This window comes from Peromyscus eremicus, chromosome 12 (assembly GCF_949786415.1).
Source record: "Peromyscus eremicus chromosome 12, PerEre_H2_v1, whole genome shotgun sequence".
NCBI classification, from domain to species: Eukaryota; Metazoa; Chordata; class Mammalia; order Rodentia; family Cricetidae; genus Peromyscus; species Peromyscus eremicus.
In genome coordinates this window covers 50,669,539-50,693,892 of record NC_081428.1, presented here as the reverse complement: position 1 = coordinate 50,693,892, position 24,354 = coordinate 50,669,539, and the positions used below count along the sequence as shown (strand labels likewise).

The 24,354-nt window shown below is 40.8% G+C and overlaps 1 protein-coding gene across 6 annotated transcripts in view; it reads right to left on the bottom strand.

The window, feature by feature from the left end:
- Positions 1-4,469: 4,469 nt before the first annotated feature.
- Atp6v1a (ATPase H+ transporting V1 subunit A) overlaps positions 4,470-24,354 on the bottom strand; it is a 53,541-nt gene continuing 33,656 nt past the window's right edge. For all 6 annotated transcript variants that reach the window (XM_059276915.1, XM_059276916.1, XM_059276917.1 and 3 more), the window contains 7 exons: positions 20,010-20,132; positions 19,812-19,926; positions 18,554-18,617; positions 17,111-17,314; positions 9,791-9,885; positions 7,934-8,105; positions 4,470-6,513 (listed from right to left, as the gene is read on the bottom strand). In XM_059276915.1, coding sequence (XP_059132898.1) covers positions 6,421-6,513; positions 7,934-8,105; positions 9,791-9,885; positions 17,111-17,314; positions 18,554-18,617; positions 19,812-19,926; positions 20,010-20,132 — 866 coding nt within the window. In that variant the 3' untranslated portion in view covers positions 4,470-6,420. The remainder of the gene's footprint in view (positions 6,514-7,933; positions 8,106-9,790; positions 9,886-17,110; positions 17,315-18,553; positions 18,618-19,811; positions 19,927-20,009; positions 20,133-24,354) is intronic.

The window sequence follows — 24,354 nt, the reverse complement described above, 5'->3', positions numbered from 1 at the left end:
GTTTGAGAGCATACTTATTTCAATTTAAGTCTCTCATGTTACCCTTTATAGCTAAGTATTGAAGGTACACATCGTCCCCAGACCTGCCCCACTGTAAGAATTACCTGGGAAGTGTATTAACATTGATTCTCCTATCCCTTCTGGAGTTGAAAGACACTGCACTGTGCACCCCCACCCCCCATTGGTTTGGGGTAGGGCCTAGGTCATTAACACAATACTATATGCCTCTTATCTTTGGACAATTAGGAAAACAGCTGACTAAAGCATATACTTGTTTAAGACATTAACCCCATTTTAAACAATCCATTGTTACTTTGAGTGCTGAAGGACACATTCTTAAGCACCCAAACACATACTTGTACATAACTGCCTATATCACTGCAGATGAGACAAGTTAGCATGCTATGACTGTGTGGTCTGGCTAACTTCACTGTCCCAAGAACAGAGACGTTCTCAATGAGCAGTTACCTGACAAAAACAAGCTCCTGCTTGCAAAGAAAACAGAAAGCTCCTACACAGAGACATTTAGGGGTCTAGAGGGCAGCCTGGTGATAGACCACTTGCCCAATATGCCAGGGCACCAAGTTTGATCCCCCCCACCAAAATAAATAAGCAGATAAATAATTCAAATGTAATAAAATTAAATTCTACTTCTGGTAGAAAAGAGCAAGGAGAAAGGCCAAACAAAAATAAAAGTTTATTAGGTAAACATTAGTAGTATTTTAAAATAATTATTGACTTTGTTGTTAGTGTGTGTGGTGTGGGCATGCCACATTGAGTGTATGAGGCCAATGCACCGCTGTATGGAGTCAATTTTCTTTCCACCTTTATATGAATCAATGTCAGGTCTTCATGACAAGGATCTGTAACCAGCTGAGCCATTTCACTGGCCTCTGATAGTATTTTTTATTTTATTCACTTTAGACCTGTTTCTGTGTATGATTTTGCCTGCACGTATGATTGTGTGGCACATGTGTGCCTGGTGATTGTGACAAGTCAGGAGAGTATGGGATTCCCTGGAACTGGAGTTGCAGATGGTTATGAATCACCATGTGGATGTGGGCTATCAAACCCAGGCCCTCTGCAAGAGCAAAAGGTGCTCTTAACCGCTAAGCCATCTACTAAGTATTTTTAAACCATGATGTTTCACAGTGCAAAATGAATTTAAATACTTGAAATTCCTTAGTTATAATTATGACTTTTAAAAGTAAATGTATTGAAGTATAACATGCACACATGAAGACTTGAGTCATGTCATTTTCTAAAAATGTTTTTAAAATTATTTTTTGAGATTATAATTACATCATGTCTCCCTTCCCTGTCATACCCCCAAACACCCCTTCTTGCTATTTCAAATTCATGGCCTCTTTTTTTCCATACATATATGTATATATACATATATTAGTTACATAAATACAACCTGCTCAGTCTATCTATAACGTTACTTGTATGTATTTTGATATATAATCATAAAAACTATCCATGTTAATGGGGTAGTTAAGTCTCAGCACACGCAGTACGTGACTATTTACTGTTAACACATGCACACTGGCAGGACCCCGAATATCACTAACACCTTGAAACCCTCTGAGACATTTCTATTATTTCCCTCTTTTCTCTGTGTGTGCAGCTGCTGTCCTGACTTCAAATTTTGGTTTGGAATTTTATATAAATTGGCATTTCTTGGCTTGTCTTCTTTCAATATTATGGTTGTGAAGAGTCAAGCCTGCCATGTTGAGTCTCATTTTTTTATTTCTGTGTGGTGATTTTGTCTTTGTGGAAACAACTTCCAGTGGCAGATTGGCAGGGGCTGGCTGTCACTCGCTGACGGATGTGCTCTGCCTCCTTGCACACTTGGATCCCTGAGATGTGGATCGTCCTCTAGTTCTCAGAATCCCCCAGCAGCACGGTGTCGGTAAACGCTGAGGTTTGTTAACTCGCTTGATAACGACTGTTAACTGGTTTCTTTCCATTCCGTCCTCATCTGGGGCCCACCCCCCACTGGTGTTTCCTGGAGAAGCTAAACTCAAATCCTTGTTTGAGAGCCAACTTCCAACGGAAATGAACTCAGGCCAACTTCAGCATCATTTTACCACTCACTTGAGAAAACTGGTCCCTTCATCTGTACTCTTACAATTGTTGCAATACATAAAAATTAATACCCTGAAGACATTGGGATATCACCTAGCAGACTAAAAATAACCCATTCTAATGAATGAGACTACCCATGAATTTCTAAGCATTTCTCTCTGTAAACTCGGCAATCAGTACCAATTTCTTGTGGTCCAATCTATGTTGCTTCATTCTTCTGGAAATTGTTAAAAAGTACCATGGTTCAAGAAATAAAATAGCCGGGCAGTGGTGGCACATTGCCTTTAATCCCAGCATTTGGGAGGCAGAGCCAGGCGGATCTTTGTGAGTTCGAGGCCAGCCTGGTCTACCAAGTGAGTTCCAGGAAAGGTGCAAAGCTACACAGAGAAACCCTGTCTCGAAAAACCAAAAAAAAAAAAAAAAAAAAGAAATAAAATAAAATATATCCTAATACGACGGCTATTCTAGGTTATTAGCTTGACTACATCTGGAATTAACTAAAACTTAAGTGGCTGGGTATACCTGTGAGGGATTTTTCTTGGATCATTTGAGGTAGGAAGACCCCCCTTCAATCTGTGGCAGCCTACGTAAAGGGCATGGTTGAAGGAAGCCTTACTCTTCGCCTGCCTGCTTTCACTCTCAGGCCCATCCCTTCATTGGTAGCAGAGCCTACTTCTTTGGGATTCTGGTGTACTTCACACCAGCTGAGGCATCCAGCGTCATGGACTGAACAACTCCTGGATTCTTGGACTTTTCATCGGGAGCCAGCCATTGTTGGAATAGTTGGACCATAACCCGTAAGCCACTCTAGTAAGTCCCACATATATATGCTATCTGCTGTTTCTCTAGAGAACCCTAGCTAGTAACACCTTGAGCGATAGTTAACTTTGGTTGCCAGTTTGACTGGATCTCGGATCAACAAGAGTAAAGTATCTCGACACACCCAATAAGAGATTTTCTGGATTACACTATCTGATCTGGGCGGCACCTTCCAAGGGAGAAGACTTTTGCTTTTTTCCTGCTTGCTTTCATGTTGTGCAGGCAAATCATCTACTCTGCTGTTGCCATTCTTCACCAACATCCGAATTCAGTCTCCTTGGCTTCCAACATGACTGAAGACCAGCGGCTCTTTAGCAATCCTCTGGACCTTCAGCACCAGACTGCGATGCTAAGGCTGCAGCCTGTGGACTGAGCAGCTACCATATTCTAGGCATATCCAGGGTAAGACAGCCAGTTTTGGACTACTCAGTGCATACCGTATGAGCCAAACCAATAACCCCCGTTTGTATACTTTCTGTTCCCCTGGAGTACCCTGACAAATACATAAGTAAATCACACTTCTTGGCGTGATTGTGTGGCCATTCCCAGAGATGGTTAGTTAGTATACCAACTAAGAGGGAAAGGCCAGCCCTAAATGTGGCTGGCATCATCCAGTAGGCTGGGGGGTCTTGGTGGAACAAAGGCAGGAGAAGCCAGCCAGTGCGAGCGCCTCTCCTTTGGAATGTCTGTTGCTGACGTCACCCAGAGATGCCTCCAGCTTCTCCAGCCTTTCCATACGAACTCTCAAGGAAACTTCTCAGCTAACAGCCTCGGCCTAGGGCTGTGGTTTCATCAGTCCCTCCTGTACTGAGGCTTCCAGCTTCTTGGACTGAGTAGCTACTGGGTGTTGGCTGTTGAGCATGTAGATGGCCACTGTTGGACTATGCAGTTCCAACCAGGCAAGCCAATGTGATAACTGCCACATATACACATCTAGATAACATACTGGAGAGCTACAATGGATGTTGGTAAATTGCTACATTAGGTCTAGAATTATTGACGTTGTAAATTATAAGACAGTTCAAATTGAACAAAATTGAAATGAGCACCATGGACCACCTCTAATTTGAACAAACACTTCAGGCAGTGGTCAGCAAGGGTAAGAGTCCGCACACTGTACTTCCCACCCACTGTATGATGTGACTGTACGATGCTGTGCAGACTATTGTGAATACCACAATCCAACTTCATGATGCAAGCAATCTATACAGTAAAACATTTTCAAAAAGGACATATTGTAACATTAAGTCAAAATACAGAGTGGAATGTTTTCTAAGAGATCTTGTCCCTCCTCGCCCCCGCAAAAAGGAAAGGAAAGTTAATTTAAATCCATTTTTTATTTTTCATAGATTTTAATAATTATACATTACTCTTGACATAAAGATGATGAAATCTTAAGGGTAAGGAGGCAGTTTATATGGCCTCTTCTATTTGTTGTTCAGGATGGAAGTTTCCAAAGGTGTAGGTGTGAGAGTTAACACTGGAAAAATACTTATGAAACTTGTGTAACTGGCTGCACTCAGGAGCAGACACAGCACAATAAATAGAACTGCATAATCTTTAAAAAGATCACTGTATTTTAACATATCCTTACTAAGGAAACACTATCAGTTAACAATCCAAAACTCTACAATGTGGATAAAGGAAAGTTACAGTGGAAATCTGAGCAACATTTCTCTAACTTCTTCACACTCATCCATCAACATTCTTAAAAGGAGGAAGAATGCACATCTCAAATCCAGGACAACAAAGAACAAACTTGGTCAAGTAGTTTCTTTGGATCATTCACTCTGATCACGAGCCTAGTTAGCTGGTAGGTGTAAGCAGAAAGTTTTTGAAATCTTTTTCATTTCCACTAGTCAGGGCCTCTGGCTACGAAGCCACATTGGAAGCAAACTGATTAAGCAGCACCGTTAATCCACATCTCAACAAGTCATTGCATAATCCATATCTGCCAACATTGTTTAATAGTTTTGAAAACGTTACATGGAAGAACATCCTTCCTGAATTGCAGCCCACCGTGTGAAAACATGCACTGTGCAAGGATTTACACATTATGTCTGAACTATATACTGACTATGTCTACCCAAAAGACCAAAAGAAACGTACCACCTAATAATTTAAATAACATACTGAGGCTTAAAAGAAAGACTTTATGTTATTACACTTGTGTACTTGAGAGTGTCAGACATGTTCACTACTCTCCTGAAGAGGAAGCACGGTGCCAGCACGATTAGCCAGAGAGTGAACAGGGGGCTAGCTGTCCAAGCTCTCTGAAATGTGCCTCCTTATGCAAATATGGAAATTATTACTTAAACATACTGAAACAGTGACACAAAATTGATTTTTTCTTTTTTTATGACCCAGTTTTTGTTACTAGTTAAATACAAGAACAATTTCATCTCTAGCAACAGAATGGAAACTGTCATGCTGCTATGCCCACAGATTCTCTGAGAAGCTTTCTGAGCCAGTGGAAAAAAACATGTAAGGTAGTATTTTCTACAATTGGTAGACCCACTGTTTTCAGAATTTCAACAAGCAAACACACACATGACACATGTACCTTGTAAAAACAATGCCACTCTGGCCCCAAGAATTACCCCAGCACAGCTGGTTCTTAAGGGGGCGAACTGCCTGTAACCACTACCATGGTTCTTTGTGGTCTTCCAATTCCCACTGCCACTCTGAGAAGCTTGTCCACCTAGGTTTGAGGAAAAGAATGGCTATGATGTGGATCACATTTTCAATGATTTTTAAATTGTACTTAAAAAAAATATTTCTTAGTAATTGAGTATATAAAAGTCCTTGATATTGAATTTCTCTTAGTGAAATAAAATATGCTTTAACAAGATGATGTTAATTTAAGTTTGACCACCTGGCTCTTTTTTCTTTCTTTCACGTTTTCAGAGGGAACTGATTTATCTCTTATGCTCAGCCTTGTAAATGCCTGTAATAAAGACAAAATAGTTCCCAAGTGCCCCACAAACAGTCCTGATTGATAATGGGGAAGCTAGGCATAATTGGAACATTAATCTTTTCTGTTTTTAAATGGAAATATTTCTTGCAAAATGGTTACTCAACAAAACACTGAGCTGTATGTAAGTGGTCTGACTACACAGGCGGAGTCATTCCTAAGTACCTGACCACAGGCACGGAGAGAGATCTGGCCTTCCAGTCCTAGAGTGCATGCAGTAGTCCTGTTTACAGTTTAATGGAGACGAGGGAAGGGGGAGTCACCTTACACACAGGTTACAGTAGCGGAGCCATGTGTATCATATGCACTACAGTCACCACTCCAGAGAAAGGCCAGGGAGCCCCTTCCAACACTGGCACAAAGGAATGTTTGTTTTATAAGACCTACCAAAGAAACAGCAAAACAAATGATAACACACATAGGCACTAGTCTCAAAGCTGCACAATATGGAAGCAAAGGGTTTGAGATGAGAAATTCAGGAAAATATACACATGAGCTTGCTGAGGAGGAGGAGGAGGAAGAAAGAGACCACAGCTCTAATCTTCAAGGCTACGGAATGCATTCTGCATATCTTCAAGAAGTTGTGCGTAGTCTGCCTTGATCTTTGCCTCGCCATCTTTTACTGGATCCTGAAAAAGAAAATAATACAAATTTAATTTACCTTTGGGAAATAATTGTCAAGATGTACGATAAGCTACTTATTAATATGGAGCACTAGGTTAGGTTGAGGTACACTGGTAAATCATAGGCAGGAGTAAAAACTATACACTTTCTTTTTCAGTGGAAACGTGCTAATGGACTAAAACAAAACAAAATCCATCACTTCATTTTTGAATTTTGCCTGCTATTGACACTCAGTGATTGAACCTCAGCAACATATACATTGATTAGTGGGAATCTTGTAGCATCATGTGTGTTACATGTTAGATGCATGTGTGTATACAACAACTAGCAGTTAAAATTCAGTGAGTTCCTGAGGAAGGCCTGAGCATCACACTCAGATGGAGAAGTGAGCCATGTTCAATAAGCTAATACAGCACAGTTAACTGAATCTAGGTCATCAGGTTAGCAGCAAGTACCATTACCCACTAAGCCATTTTGTGGCCTCCAGGTCTGTGTTTCTGTAGTATAAATTTGCCCAGAGCATCATTTTCAATGGGTGATCACTACATATGCTCATATATCATGACTGAGAAATAATGCACTGTAATCCAATTCATCAGATATTTAAAAACACTCATATATTTGGGTTTCTACTGGTAAGTTCACTTAACTGGTTAAACTTTGTTTATGAGAATGTGGAGGCTAGATGAGATAATAGGCACTTTAGTAAAGTAACTGCTGTTCAGCCAGGAATTCACTCTGACTGCCTAGTAGCTAAGACAGAGAGAAAACACATTAGGATTTATTTTAGACAGGACATACTGTAATGTGTATGTGTGTGCCTGAGTGTATATCTGTACATCATTTGTGTGTGGAGCCTTATGGGGGGAGTCAGAGAAGGTGCCAGATCCTCAGAGTTTCAGGAGTTGTGACCCACCATTTAGGTTCTGGGAATTGAATCCAGACCCTCTGCAAGGGCAGTAACTGTTGAGCCGTCCCTCCAGCCCCACAAACCGGACATAGTACAATCTTTACTACTGGAATTCCTGCTTGAACATAACTTAGATGATTGTTTTGGTTTTATACAATCTATAAGCATTGTAAAATGATAAAATGCTAATTTCAGGAACTTAGAGATGGCTCAGCAGGTCAAGACTTGCTGCTTTTCCAGAGGACCCAAGCTTAGTTCCCAGTACCCACAATGTGCACATGTACCAGCTCTAGGAATCCAACACCCACTTCTGGCCTCCAGAGGTACCCACACACATGTGACACACACATGTACAACAAATGCATATATACACATAAATTTAAAAAAATGTAAATTCCATATCTCAGGTTTGGAACTCAAGTAGGACCGGAAGGAAGGAAAAGTGAGGAAGGGAGGTAAGCGGGGCGGAAGGCTGGCTTCTCGCTAACAAAGGCCAGAGCAGAAAGAAACGATACCTTAAATTTCATGGAGGAAAGTTTATAGAGGATCTCCCCCATGTGCTCACGGATAATGGACCATGTGATTTTATTGTCACTTTGGGCAGTGGTTTCCACAGCTCTACGGGCCATATCATAAAATGAAATCATGTTGGACAGCATCCCCACTGTCTTATAGAATGGACAGAACCTAGGGAAAACGAACAACAGTGCAATTAGCAACAACAACCTACAAAGCAAATCCACCCTTTTATTACATGAAACTTTGTGAATCACCAGCCATTAGTTGCTTTAAACATATAGTCGGCTTCTAGTTATCAAACAGCAAACAACGAAGCAGTACTGCCCTACTCTGTTTTGTCAGCAGCCTGTTCTGGTACAAGCAGTTAAATATGTAACTCAAGTGGTAAAACAACCGAGTTGTAAAGACTCCTTGTGATCAGAGATAAGGTTTAATGAATAATAGGAAAGCGGAGAATTGCAAAGTTGCTAGTTACCCTGTTTTCTCTCCGCCCTCCCTCCCTCCCTTCTCTTTTCTCATTGTGCCGAACCGAGGGTCTTGGGATATGTTAAGTAAGCTATCACCCCTCTCCAGCCTTTGGTTCCTTTAGTACACTCATTTTTATCTACCCATACCTTTTAAAAGCATACACACACACACACACACACACACACACACACACACACACACACACACAGTTCCATGTATCTCATTACAGTCTTTCTGAAGGATTCTGCCCGTTTTCTTTATGTGGTGGTTCAGTTCAGGACATATTGGCTTATTTTTCTGTGCACTACATTCTGACCAATCCTATTTGCTCAGTTTTCACCTTAGGTATCAGCCCCTGCCTTCCACCTTCCTCGAGACAGTGTCTCTGCTGTCCACCACTGTGTACGTGTGCTCCATTAGCTTCTAGCTGGCCCCTGAGCTTCCTAGGACTCTGCTGTCTCCAGCATCCACCTCGCCACTGGGGAAGTACAGACAGATGTGTGCTACTGTCTTGGCTTTGTGTGGATTTGGAGGGCTTGAAATCAGGTACCTTGAGCCATTTCCCTAGCTCTTTCTGGTCTTTTATGTAGTCAAATATGATTTAAGACAGAGAGGGCTAGCTTCAGACCAAAGGCTCGAATTCTCAATGTTTAAGAGAAACAGGTTCTCTAACAAGCTCCAGCACTAGTAGAGAAATGAAAACGGGCAAGCACTGGGCAGGGGTGGAGGAAGGTAGGAGGGGCTCTCAACAAGGTCTTTTGTAGCAAGAAACTTGGGACTCTTGTGAACTAAGGCAGGGGAAGCACAAAATGAATATGTAGGCAAGGGCAGTAGAAAGCAGCAGGAGAGAAAGGTGAGGCAGGGGATGTTCCCCCAGGTCTGCATACCCAGCCATGATTCACTCTAATTATGGAAATTTGTGTGAGTGAAAACACTGTCAGAATTGGACTAACAAGCAAATTGAGACAAAAGGGCATATTAGATTGTCTGCTATAAACATACAAAACAAGCAATATACAGAGTCAGAATGTACTTGTGTGAGAAGGTTTTCAATGTGCAGGCAGCGTCTTTGCCAAAACACAACAGAAAGTCTTCAAATGTTTGGAACTCCAAGATCTGACACCCTCACACAGATACACATGCAGGCAAAACACCAATGCATATAAAACAAACAAACAAAAATATATTATTAAAAAAAGGCGGGGGTGGGGGAATCATAGGCCTGGCGTGGTGCTGCACACCTTTAATCCCAGGACTCTGGAGACAGAGGCAGCAGATCTCTGAATTTGAGGCCAGCCTGGTCTGCAAAGCGAGTTCCAGGGCAGCCAGGACTACACAGAGAAATCTTGTCCCAAGAGAAAAAAAGGGAAATTAGCACAGCGTACCTGTCGTAAGGAGTGTACCCATTTTGTTGTAGGAAGTCATCTTTGATAAGTTTTGCTACCTCCAGAGTGATTTTATCTGTCTCTGCTAAAGAAGCCTAGGAAACAAAAGGATATTTTAAGGAATTTTATCCCGTTGTGTGGAATCAATGGCAACAAATCAATTAGCAAGCAGACATAACATACAATCACTTATCACTGATAAATGCACAATCTTTGATTGTTTAATAGTGGTAAAACAGTACATGATATAAAATTTAGCATCTACAAGTTAGGCATAGTGGCTCATGCCTGTGATCTCAGTACTTGGCCAGCTGAAGCAGGAGAATTGCAGTGAGTTCCAGGCAAGGCAGGGTGGCAAAGTGAGTTTCAGGAAGGTCTGATTTGTACCTCTCAAGGTTCTTCAGTAGTATGAAGCACTATCACATTGTTGTAAAAATTTTATCTTGTACACCTGAAACTCCAAGCCCACAAACTGCATCCTTCTTCTCCCTATTTTAGACAGCTAATGTAAGTAGAATCATACACCATTTGCTTTGTGACCAGCTTATTTCATTTCAAATGTCCTCATCATTCATCTGTGCTGTAGCAGGTGACTAATTGTCCGTTCATTCACTAAAAGGTGAACATTTGAATCATTTTACTCTTGGCTATATGGACAATACTGCTATGAACATGAGTATGCAAGATGATTAATTTTTAAAAAATCATTATTTTGTGTATATTAGTGCTTTGCCTGCATGTATGTATGTGTATTATATGTGTGCCTGACTACCAGGGGTCAGAAAAAGGCATTGGATGCCTTGTAACTGGAGTTATGGATGATAATGAACCACCATGTGAGTACTGGGAATTGAACTCTGCAAGAACAAGTGCTCTTAACTACCGAGTCATCTCACTAGCCCTAATCACTCTTTAAAAGCATCAATGTGCATGTGTGTACACCTGTGTGTGCTGGGATTGAAGGCGTGCACCACCACTGCCTGGCCCCACACGCATTTTTAAAAGAACCGTTTTCTACCCTACCTTGTCTCTATTATTTGAATTCAGTTTTTCAGTTTGTTTGACAGAAATCTAAGTAGTCCATAGTTCCTCTGTTGTTAACATTACAGGACGGTTAGAACGATGGTGGATAGTTCAGAATTCACGTTTCTGAGTGCTGCCTGCTAAGTACAGAGCTTCAGCCTCTAAGTATCACGGCCTCAAACACTCTGCTCGTTGGCAACCCCCTGGCCAGCCGTGAGAGGATACTAACAAGAGGAGAAGGGACAAATCCACTGAGTTCCAACACCCTGGGATGACTTGTGTGCATTAGCACCTCACTCAGGTGAGGATCAAGTCTTTCAGAGCTTTCTTTTTTAAAAGAAAAAAAAATCTCTTTCACCTCGATTTCTTTCTTCAACCACACTTAAATATTAAGCGTGCTTGATGTGTTTTTGTTTTAAATTATGGGAAAAAAGTATGTTTTGCTTTGTGAAAATATTTTTCATCATTTAAAACATTCTCCAGTGTTTCTGACCGGTTGATTTTAAGATCTACCATGCTGTTCTGTGGTACATAATTCACTTCTTTCAACTCTGGCAATTTCATTCTGTGTACATGTCCTCCATTCTTTACCTTCTATCTTTGCCCCTGGTAGGGGGCACCAAAATTTCATCTCGTTTTCTACTATTATAAATGCTAAGGACTCAAGGTACCCAGCACATTCTGTCTACAATGGCCACTCCAAATGGCACACCACCAATAGTACATCAGTCCCAGAGCCCACAGTACTTGGCAACACCCAGCTGTACAATTTTTGCCACTCAAACTAGTATTTGTTGTTTGAGGGACTATTCACAGGTTTGTGATATTTCTAGTTTCCTTTTCTCATCTGTCTGCTCTACCCTTTGGTTATATTTTAAACAGTAGACCATCAATTTTTTTTGTTTGTTTGTTTTTTTTTTTTTGGTTTTTCGAGACAGGGTTTCTCTGTGTAGCTTTGCGCCTCTCCTGGAACTCACTTGGTAGCCCAGGCTGGCCTCGAACTCACAGAGATCCGCCTGGCTCTGCCTCCCTAGTGCTGGGATTAAAGGTGTGCGCCACGGCCATCAATTTTATTTGCTGAAAACTTCCTTTAAAACTTAATTACATTTTAAGCCGGGCGGTGGTGGCGCACGCCTTTAATCCTAGCACTCAGGAGGCAGAGCCAGGCGGATCTCTGTGAGTTCGAGGCCAGCCTGGGCTACCAAGTGAGTTCCAGGAAAGGCGCAAAGCTACACAGAGAAACCCTGTCTCGAAAAACCAAAAAACAAACAAACAAACAAACAAACAAAAAAACTTAATTACATTTTATTTCATGTGTGTGAGTGTTTTGCCTGCATATATGTCTGTTGTACCCACATGTACCAGGTGTCCATATAGGCCAGAAGAGGGTATCTGATCCTGTTGGGGAATATTATTTTAAAATATGTTACTTTTGTTTATATTGCATTTGTTTAACTCTGTGAAGCTGTGTTACTGTGCCTGTCAAAAACACCTGATGGTCTAATAAAGAACTGAATGGCCAATGGCAAGGCAGGAGAAAGAATAGATGGGGCTGGCAGGCAGAGAGAAGAAATAGAAGGAAAAATCTGAAAAGTAGTCTGAGAAGGAGGAGGACATCAGGGGCCAGCCACTCAGCTAAACAGCCAGCCACAGAGTAAGAGTGAACACAAGATATATAGAAGAAAGAGAATGAGAAAAGCCCAGAGGCAAAAGGTAGATAGAATATTTTAAGTTAAGAAAAGCTGGCAAGGAACAAGCCAAGCCAAGGCTAGGCATTTATAATTAAAAATAAGCCTCTGCAGGCCTCTCAAAAGAGCCAAACCACCAACATGATCCCTTGGATCAGGAGTTACAGACAGTTATGAGCCACCATGTGGGTGCTGAGGACCTTTGAAAGAGCAGCAAGCACTCTTAACCACAGAGCTCTCTCTCCGGCTCCACTGCTGCTTTCTCTTGATGTTATGCTAAGAAAAATTAAGAGTCCTTTTCTAATTCTAGATAACATTAGATTTGTTTTCTTTAAAAATTTTTTATTTTACACACACAATTATTTTTATGGGGGGCATGTATGTAATACACATGTAGAAGTTAGAAGATAATTTTTGGGACTGTCCTTCTACCATGTGGGTCCCAGGATTGAACTCTGGTCATTGGGCTTGGCAGCAAGTGTTCTTACCATAAGAGTCCTTTCTTCCCCCCTAGGGCTGGAGAGATGGCCCAGGAGTTAAGAACACATATTGAAGACCCTGGTTTGATTCCCACACCAGCACTGGGTGCCTCATAACTGCCTATAACTCGCTCCAGGGGGGTCAGACACCTCTGGTTTCCAATAGCACATGCACTCTCATGAACATATCCACAGACAGGAAGACACACACATACACAACAATTTTAAAAATTAAAAAAAAATTAGTTTTCTATTAACATGAAAGTGTTTCCTCTCATACCTAAATTTTAAACCTATCTGTAGTTTACCTTTGTATGTGGAGCTGGGAAGCAAGTCAGTTTCATTTGCTTCAAACACCTAATAGTTTTCCACTGCTGACTACAACAATCCATACTCCCCCTCACTTGATCGGTGAAACACTATGCAGTATCAAGTGTATCATATCATACATGCCTAAGTGTATCCCTGCTCTGTCCACTGGTCTGCTTGTGTTATCTCACCAATACCACACTGTTTTTATTACTACACTTCTCTGTTAACACCCAGTAGGAGGACATCCCCTCCTTATTTACTGTTCTGTGTTGTTTTCCTAAGAGTGAGTCTCCAGGACAAACTTTAGGATGATTACTCATGTACTAAGAAGATTTGGCTACAAGTGGGCTGAGATGTAGCTCACTAACAGAGTGTTTGTTTAGCGATGGGGTACAATCTCCAGCACTGAGACACGAAATCAACTAGAAATCAGGTTAGTACCACACTGACTTTATAGTTCAAACAGAAGTGGTACCGCCAAAAATCTTTTCATTTACTTACTTATTAGTGTGTACGTGCACACACGTACACATGCTACAGAGAGTTGTGAGGTTGGAGAACAACTGGCACTCTTTTCTCCTTCCACCTCTTTGTAGATTCTGGGGCTTGAACTCGGGTTACCAGGCTTACGTGGCAAGCAGCTTTGCCCACTGAGCCATCGTTCTGACCCTTGAAATGGCACCTTTTAAGTTCATTCCCAAGTGTAAACTGTCTTCAGATAACTTCCTATGAGTTTTAAAATACTTTTAATAGAAAAAAATGTTTTTTACTCAATTCATACCTTCTTTTTTGTTGTTGTTGTTGAGACCTGAGTCTAAAACATACAAATATACAAAACCAGCTTCACTATGTAGCCTCTGGCTGGCCTGGAGCTATGTAGACCAGGCTGGCCTCCAATTCATGGGTAAGTCAGCCTCTGTCTCCCAAATCCTGGGATTAATGGCGTGCCACCATGCCTAGCTATGACCTCTATTTTTCATGGCTATTGGGAACACTGTATCATTGCTAGTATATAAAATTTCTCTTGATTTATGTTTATCTTGAATCGGGACCCCTCACCCAACTCTTATTAATTATGCTTCTCTGTTATTTTTCTAGTTAGATGATTATTTACAAATAATGACATCTTAATTTCCCCTTTTATAACTGTGCTAGCAACTTCTGCCCTCCGGGGTTCTCCCATTGTGCTGTAAGCCTGTATTTAAGACCTCTTCTCTCCCTTCAATAAACAGCATTCGGCATTAAAAAAAAAAAACAAAAACAAAACACAAAACTGTGCTAGCTAGTTTTTAATGTCAACTTGAAACAAGTTAAGAGTCACCTAGGAAGAAGGAATCCCAACTGAAAAAAAACGGCCCTATCCATTTGGCCTGTGGGGGCATTTTCCTGATTAATGGTTGGTGTTGGTAGGCCCATCTCACAGGCGTGCTGTCACCCTTGGGTGGATGGTCCTGGATGACAGGAAGGCAGGTTGAATAAGCCAGTGAGAGCACTCTTCCACGGCTTCTGTTTCAGTTCCTGCCCTGACTTCTCTCAGTGATAACCTCCTACTTAGAAGTGTACGATGAAATAAACCATTTCCTCTCCAAGTTGCTTTTCGTCAGGGGTTTTATCAGCAACAGAAACTCTAAGACAACAGTTTTCTTACTTCATTCTTCAGATTTCCATATTCAACTGAACACAGAGATAGTAAACATTCTCTCAAGACAGGGTTTCTCTGTGTAGCCCTGGCTGTCCTCAAACTCAAGAGATCCACCTGTCTCTGCCTTCTGAATGCTGGGATTAAAGGCGTGTACCATCACCACCTCGCTAGCATTCTAAGCTTAATCTTAATTTTAAAAAGAAATGCATCTGAAATGTCTCCACTCTCTAGTAAGTAAAACATATCCCTATGTTTTAGTATATTATTTGTATTTTCATTTATTTGTATATAGCATGTATGTGACTGTGCACATGTTCATGCCTATTTGGAAGGCAGAGGAGGACATTGTGTTTCTTCCTCTATCATTCTCCCTTTATTCCTTTGAGACAGGGTCTCTCACTGAGCTAGAAGCTTGCCATTTTGGCTGGGTTAGCTAGCTGGTAAGCTCCCCAAATCTGTGCGACTCTGCCCCTCAGTGTCTGGGCTACAGGTGTGTGTAGCCATCCTTGGCTTTCTGCATGGGTGCTGGAAGCTGAATTTTGGTCCTCATGTCTGCACAGCAAGTGTTTTACCCATGGAGCTATCTCCCCAGCTTTTTATTTTTTTAATTTATTTTAACTTTTTTTCATGCCCATGTGTGTATTTCTGTCTGCTATATGCGTGTGAGTACATGTGGAGGCCAGAAGATGGCATCACATTTCCTGGAGCTGGAGTTAGAGGCGGCTGTGAGAGGCCCAACATGGACTCTGGGACTGCACTCAGGTCCTCTGTGAGAGCAGTGAGTGCTCTCAACCATCGGTCCAGCCTTCCCGCCCCCTTTTTAATTTAAGGTAAGGATTGCTATGTTGTCTGGGCTACTATCAAACTCCAGAGCTCAAATACCTTTTCCCTTCTATGTCCTCAGTAGCTGTAAAATATAGGCACACACTAGCATGTGGAACTTTGCATGTTACTTTTTACAGAGTTAAAAATTCTATTCCTTGTTTTGTAAGAGATTTCTAAAATTATAACAGTAAACTTCAAATGTTTTTTACTTGTGGGTTGAGATATCATTTTCCTATTAAGTTATGATGCATTATGTTTTGTGTATGGATGTGTGTATGTTCATGTGTGTGCATACAATTTTGCATGTGTGCAGGTATACATGCACATGTGCACGTGGAAGCCAGAGGCTGATGTTGGGTGTCTCTCTCAATTGCTTTCCACTTTAATTTTTTTCTCACCAAACTTGGGGCTCACTAGTACAATGGTGGCCCAACAAGCCCCAGGGACCCTCCTGTCTCTGCCTCCACAATGCCGGAATTATAGGCACATACTACCACACCTGGCTTTTCCCATGGTGCTGGAGATCTGAACTCAGTGCCTGTGACTGTGTGGCAAGCACTTCACTGACTGAGTTTTCTCCCCAGTTCCTAATGACACATTCTCTGTGTCGCATTCGCTCAACTTTGCTTGTTCATGATAGATTGTACTTGTAATGCCTTACTAGGTCTAAGAAGTGAATATTTAATATTTTTATTGATATTCATAAACAAAATGTTTTTCTCAAATTGCCTTTATCTGGTTTTACAGGCCTATTTCTTGCTCCTCTGAGAGGATCACAATATTCTTTCAAAACTAAAGAGAGGGAAGGGGTTAAGTCCAGGTAGTCTGTGTATGACCTGAGAAATCATTCACTTGTGAGATTTCACTTGACTGAATTTATTTACAACATCTTCCTCTGGATTATCTAGACACTTATTGAAGGTCACATAGCTAATGATTGGAGGAACCAGACTCCGATCCTTGATTCCCAGCTTTAGCGCTCCCACAAAGATGACGGTAACTGGCCCTAATTTGATATCTAAGTTGACTGGTGATGGGTATCTTCTTTTCACCTGTCATGAACCCAGGACCACGCAAATGCTACATGGAATTTTAAAGGTTCAGTTAGTTTAAAAAATACTCCACATTTAAAGTTTTGCTTGTTTTGAGACATGATCTCACACTCACAGCCCACAATAACCTGGCACTTACTATGTAGTGCAAACTGGCCTCATAATTGTGGCGCTCTCCCCGCCTCAGGCTCTGAGTGCCGGGATTAGTCATGAGCCATTATACCAGCCACGCACACATCTGCATACCCAAGTTTCAGCAACCCGTACAGCACCCCAGCACAGCCCCTGCCCCAACTCACCTTCCCCACAAGCTGCACAATTTCTGCCAGGTCCTCTTCTTCCTGCAGAATCTCCTTAGCTTTGGTCCTCAGAGGAACAAACTCTGTGAAGTGTTTGTCATAGTACTCATCCAAGGCACGCATGTACTTGCTGTAGCTGATGAGCCAGTTGACAGAGGGGAAGTGCTTGCGTTGAGCTAGCTTTTTATCCAAGCCCCAGAACACCTGATTTTAAACAGGAAAAATTAGACTTCTTTTACAAAGCAGTGCAGTATATCTATTTGTCCTCAGTTAGCACTTTTTAACTCCTTAGGCCAATTATGTATCATATTAGCATATATAAATATAACTGAAATAGAATAAAATGTGCAAAAACCAAACTTAACTAAAAAACACATTTCTCCATTTTCAGGGTGGGTAGTATATACAAATCAAACTTATTTCAATTTCCTTAAAACTACATCAAACGTGATAGTAAAAAGGAAAATGGGTGCAATTGAAGATTATTATGATATAAGAACAGAAGAAGAAGAAAGGCTGATTAAGATGGAATAGACATTTACCTCGATTAAAATCCTTAAAAAGTTCTGATGAATTCAAGTTCCTATCATTTTGAGTCAATTAAATAATATTTGACATTCATTTTCTGAGGCCAAACACTTAGATACTTTATGCATTGATAACTTTGTTCCACTTCCCCCACACAATTTAAAGCCCCAAATTTAGCAAATATTAAATACTTTGAAACTATAGATTTAGCCTCTATGATTTTATCTGATAATGTCAGAGACCAAGAAAGATTGTCCTACATACAGACATACTTACAAACCTATTGACACTGTTTTACACTACAGCTCTGATTCACAGACACCTTTTACTCAGGCTTTTTTAATGACTAGCCATCAATTAAAATGTATGCCCTGACTCTGGTAAACAACTGTCTAGGCAGAAAGTTTGCTCTCATCTGGTACGGGTAACAAAGACAAGAGAGTGCAACAACTGTGCACTCTGGAGCCCACATTAAGTGGGGGTGCCTTTCCTGCACTTCCCCTCGTGGCAGCCAGATGCAGAGGTAGGTGACAGGAAAGCAAAGAGGAGCCAGGCTCCAGTCCTGACTGAAGATGCTCACTTTCTGATGGGACCATCTGCCTCAGACTATACTGTGAAATTCTGGCATTATGCAGCTTGGGGCCTATTTAGTTCTCTAGTTAGAATTAGTTTAATAAGTAGGCTAACTCTTAACATAAAGAAAACTTAGCCACCTGGATGTATTTCCAGACTTCAGTTATGTTTACTATAAACTGTTAAGAACTAAGAATAAACAGAATATATTAAACTTTCACAATGTTAAGGATGCTATTAAAGCATTTTTTTTTATTGCTACCAATTCTTTAGTGGCTAAATTAAATATCTGAAGATCACTTAGTTAAATTACAACTGCAGATGGCAGAGGTGGAGACATACCTGAACAATACCCAGAGTAGCAGATGTGACTGGATCAGAAAAATCACCACCAGGTGGAGAAACTCTAGATTAAAAACAAAATACTATCATTAGAAAAGTTCATGACTAGGCGGTGGTGACATACACCTGTAATCCCAGCAGTCAGGAGATAGAGGCAGGTGGATCTCAGTGAATTCAAGGCCAGCCTGGTCTGCAGAGTGAGTTCCAGGACAGCCAGAGCTACACAAAGAAACCTTGTCTTGAAAAAACAAAACAAACAAAGAAAAAAGTGCTCTACTACATCCTGTTTTAGTGGGCTCTGGGAATTCAGTGTGGCAAACATTTAACACAGTGAGCCAACTTTAGAAGTAAATGATCCTTGGAGAGAAAAATCTTGTTGAAAATAAGAATGACAACTAATTATTGAATGTCATCTAGTATGAGAAATGAGACAATCATTTACTGTAATTAGTTTCATATTCTAATCAACAAGATGAAATGGGAAAGATCTGAGAATAAAGTATGCCTTTATGTGGTAGTCGTAAATCTATACTTCGTCTTTAGTACGATATAACTTCATCTTAACATGTCTGCAATTTCAAAGTCACTCCTAAGATACAGTGACTTGGAAGTCACACCAATGAAACCCAAAGGTACAGCGACAGCCTGAGTTGCTTCACAAAGTGTCTCTGAAACTCTGCATGTAACTCTACTTCAGAACTAGCACTCCCAGAAGGTAAACATGCTCTCTTCCCCGTCCCCACTCCTGTGGGTCAGGTAGGTATGTCTGCACAGGCCAGTGGATGACTTCAGCCATTGTTTCTTGGGAGCCACCCACCTTGTGTTTGGAGACAGTCTCTCTCAGGGCCTGGAGCTTACCAAGTAGGCAGGCCTGACTGGCCAGCAAACTCCAGGGACCCACCTGTTTCCACCCCCTATCCCCAGTTTTGGAATAAGAAGCATGTGCCAACATGTCTAGCTTTTTTTTCTTTTTAATGTAGGTTCTCAGGATCAATCTTAGGTCCCCCATGCTTATGTGGTAAACACTTTACTGACTGATCGATTTTCTCAGCCTCTCTCTTTAAAATCAATCACTTTCTTTTTCTTTTGAGAAGTAAACAGCATTAAGCTGGGCATGATAGTACCTGTCTGTTGCCAGCACTTGGTTGGCAAAGGCAAGCAGCTAGTCCCAGGCCAGCCTGGGCTACATAGTAAGCGCATGTCTCTACTCAATAAACAAACAATTACATAAAGGAAAGCAAACAGTTCAGCTGCTTACGCTCCTACGATGCTGACACTTCCTTCTCTTTCAGGGTTCCCAAGACATTTCACTCTGCCTGCTCGTTCATAGAAAGAGGCCAGCCGGGCACCAAGATAGGCAGGATAGCCACTATCTGAAAGACAAAAAGGAAAGTTTAAGAGCAGGTTCTAAGCTGGCCACTAAAATTCTATCAGTAACAACCAACACAAGACTTACCTGCAGGCATTTCTGCTAAGCGACCAGAGATTTCTCGGAGGGCCTCAGCCCATCTAGAGGTAGAGTCAGCCATCATACTGACGTGGTAGCCCATGTCACGGAAATATTCTGATAGTGTAATTCCTAAATTGAGAAGAACACTGTTAAGTTACACTGTCAGAACACAAACTACCGACTGTTTTGTTCCTAAGAAACTTGAAACCATGGGCATATTATGTGTCTTGTTAGCCATTTCCCAAAGTTTGTTCTTCTAGGCACACAGCTTAGCCATATTTCCAAGCATCTTGTCCATTTAGATAATACCATGTAACCAACCTCAATCTAACAGAACGTGATTAAAAATTATATGTTCCATGGCTAGGCAAGTTATGCATTTTTCTAGACTTCCCAAAGCCCACAAAACATGTGCTGAAGACCAAGGAGTCACTTTTGGCCCAGGCTTCGCCCAGAATGAAAAGGAGTGCCCCAGCCACTTGAAACAGCATCTACTCTGGTGACCAACTGTAATTGGAGGACTTTCTGATGCCACAGCCAACCTTACTCTACACATTCTAAAAACCAGGAAAAGGGTTTATGCCCCGCTCTTTGTTTATAGTAATTAATGGAAATAAATTTCCAAGCACAGCTTGTCTGCACCATACATCAGACACACAAACACACACACACACACATACACATACACTTTTTTTTTTTTTGGTTTTTTTTTTGAGACAGGGTTTCTCTGTGTAGCTTTGGGCCTTTCCTGGAACTCACTCTGTAGCCCAGGCTGGCCTTGAACTCAGAGAGATCCGCTTGTCTCCGCCTCCCGAGTGCACTACCACTGCCCAGCCAGACATGTATATTTAACTAAGCTTGTTAACATGAGGAATATCTCAAGTCTCTATATCTCTGATGCGCAGACCCAGCCCTGTCCTAAAAAGTAAAATACCAAGAAAAGAAGTTTCTGGGTCTTTGCTGTTATTTATCTCAGCCAAACTTTTCCAACTCCAATCTACTAAGATGGAATAAAGCCTACCCTATACACTTATATTATTAGAGGAAATAAAACACACATAAACAATTTCCAAAAATATATACTATATACAACTCAAGGTAATAGAAATGTACAGCTATGGTTATATTGTCAGTGTCTCCAAACCTAATGCCCTGACCTTTATTTTAGCAAGAAAACAAACAAAGAAACAAAACCCCAAAAAAACAAAAACCAAGAAAACAAGCTTATATAAGCAAAGAGAAAACATTGTTGTAAATCAGCACTTTATTACATATGCTAGTGCATGATTCAGAATAAAAAACACCAAGTATAATATAAAGTAGTTTTTAGAAACAAGTCTTTAAGAAATGTTACTTATGACTATTTAGACTTAAAAACACACAACACACAGCTATTTCAATCTAATATTTAGAACAGACTTTTTATATAAGCGCAGATGTGTTTAGGGTCTGTGATGAAATGCTACCAACACTTGTATGTTTATATCAGACTTCATAGAAAAGATAAACAGACACAAGTGATCAAGACTTCTCTCATGACCTCTGAGGAAAAGCCGAAAAAGAAAACAACCAACAACTCAGACAGAAACCAAAGGGTGAAACTGGGGACAGCACTGAGGTAATGGGGTTTGGTCACTAACCCCAGGGCAGGAGTTGGGGATGGAAAATCAAAAAACAAACAGAGTTGCACTAGTAGATTTAGAAAAAAAGGCAGTATCTTCACCGATCAGCGAGCTTTCATAAGTCAATATAAAGCAACTACCGCTGCAAAGGAAAGCAGAGAGCAGCAGGCAGTTTGGAAATGGTTAACATACATGGGAAAGTCAGTTCCCTTCACATCACAGACTGACTAGGATGTAATAAAGCAACAACTGGTAAAATGTCAATCATCAGTTCCAGGTGTAGGATCTTAAGTGTTCACTGTACTATTTCTTAAGTTTTCTACATGTTTGCTAACCAAATCGGTGAAGATGAGAAACAGAATCCTTCTCACAGTTATTGTGCCACTTGATGGCTATCAGAATTAAACTATAATCCGATGTTCACCACAAACATGCTGGTCAGACTATGATTATTGTGGCTAGAGAGATGTGCAGCAGTTAAGAGCACTCACTGCTCCTGCAGAGCATGCTGTTTCTGTTTCCAGCACCCAGCTGGGTGGCCTGCAGCCAGCTCCAAGGCATATGATGCCCTCTTCTGGCCTCTGCAGGCACTGCACTCAAGCACCACCATCCCATAATTTAAAATACAAGTATCTTTTTGAAAAGATCATGCTTATGCTCTATCCATATAAAGGGAAACTGCAGCCATAGAAAAGAATGAGGTATATTTCCTGTCTTAAAGTGGTGAAAAAAAATACAGTATGACAAATTCAGTGTCTAAGGCAAAGACACATTTAATTCTGTGCTAAAATAATAAGTAAGAAGATCTAAATCAGCGCAAACAAACACAGATGTGAGGCAGTATCAGGAATTCACCCGAAGCTACACAAACTCAAAATGGCCAGTGGCAGAAGTTCCTTGGACCCATTTTGGCGTGAAGGAGAAGTAGAAAGATGGAGGTAAAACCCAACAAACACATGCAGGCACTTCCCTATTTCCATTACATGAAATGGGTGAGGCAGGGGAGAGGACAAAGAGTTACTATCAATGCTTGCTGTTCACTGAAGAGAAACAGTAATTACACAACCACATGCCATAACATAACCGTGAATTCCTGCTCCCCTGTACCAGTCACAGCCAGTTCCACCCATCTCCTTACAGAGATGAGTAATGGTACTAAGTATCAGAACAGGATACTTAAATGAAAACAATATAGAAGGAAGTACAGTGATGGCAAAGGAAAAGTGTGACCACAGTGAGTCAAAAAGAAAACCTTAATCATGCATCCTTCCACAGAATGAGATCCCAGAGAGTGCCTAACAAGATGAGCTGCTTTACAAGCTTACAGAAATCAACAAAGACCTGGAAGAAAAAGAAAACTGTCTATTATAGGTGTCATTTTAATGAAGGTGTCATTAAAAGCAACACTAAGAACAAATGCCATTTACTTTGTGTACATCTGAAAGTCTAAATAAAAGGACTGGGTAGGAAATGGTAGAGCCGGAGAACAGAGGAAGGAGGTCTAGTATGTCTAATGGAAGAAAAGTTTTCAGACACAATTCCCAAAAGTCTTTCAAAATAAAAAATACATTCATGCACTGACAGGGCTCATGACTTAGGAAGAAGTATCAAAGCTATCAATATGGCCATATGTCCTAAGAAAGCTATGAGACTTCAAACTTAAAGAGAAATTCCTTGGACCAAGAAAAAGTCACCTTTAAAAAAGGGAGAATCAGTCTTAGATTTTTGTCCCCAATATTTAATGCTTAAACAAGTGTTCTCAGGCAAAATAATATTGATTCAAGAATTTTATACTCAGTCAAACCACTGTTAAGGTTTGGATAGGCATTTCCTTCAGAAATGAAGCCTGCTTTTTCATGAAGAAGATAAATGTTTCATGAAGAAGATAAATGTTACTATATTAACCCAGGAGATCATGAATCATGAAATCTATGGAAGTAAACATATATTAGTAAAAACTACCAGGCTATAAAAATATTGGTCCAATAATTTTAACTCAGAAAACAACTATTAAAGTTTAAAGGCAACAGAAAGAAAATCTAGAGACTTAAGCAGCAGGAGTTCAAGGAAAATAAAGATTTCCATGAGTCTTTCTTGCAAAAACTTCCAAAAGACAGGTTTAGTAAAACAAGAAATAAGGAGAGAAACTAGCCACAGGATGGCCAGGGAACACTGGCTCCAGTCAGGGAAGGTCAAAGTCTCCATAATATCAGATCTATTGTTTTAGAAGCAAACAGAATGTTAGTAAGTCCTGAAAATGGAGAAATGAAGGCGCTAAACGGGACAGCTGAAAGAGCAAAGATGAACGGCACATGCACAAGTATACCACATTTTATCTTTTATGTCCCCTAAAATAGTTACAGAGGCACAAATATATTTAAATATAGCATATTATGTTAAGATAGAGACTAATAGGCGGCGGTGGTGGCACACGCCTTTAATCCCAGCACTCGGGAGGCAGAGCCAGACAGATCTCTGTGAATTCGAGGCCAGCCTGGGCTACAGAGTGAGTTCCAAGAAAGGCATAAAGATACACAGAGAAACCCTGTCTTGAAAAACCAAAAGAAAAAAAAAAAAGATATAGACTAATAATAAAATGAATCATTAAAAAGAAAGCAAATGTATTGTTTTATGATTATTAAGAGAACTGGAAGCTTGGATGTAGCTCATGAATGCTCGGCTAGTACATGCAAGGTCCTGGATGTGCTGAACAACAACAAAAAGGCAGG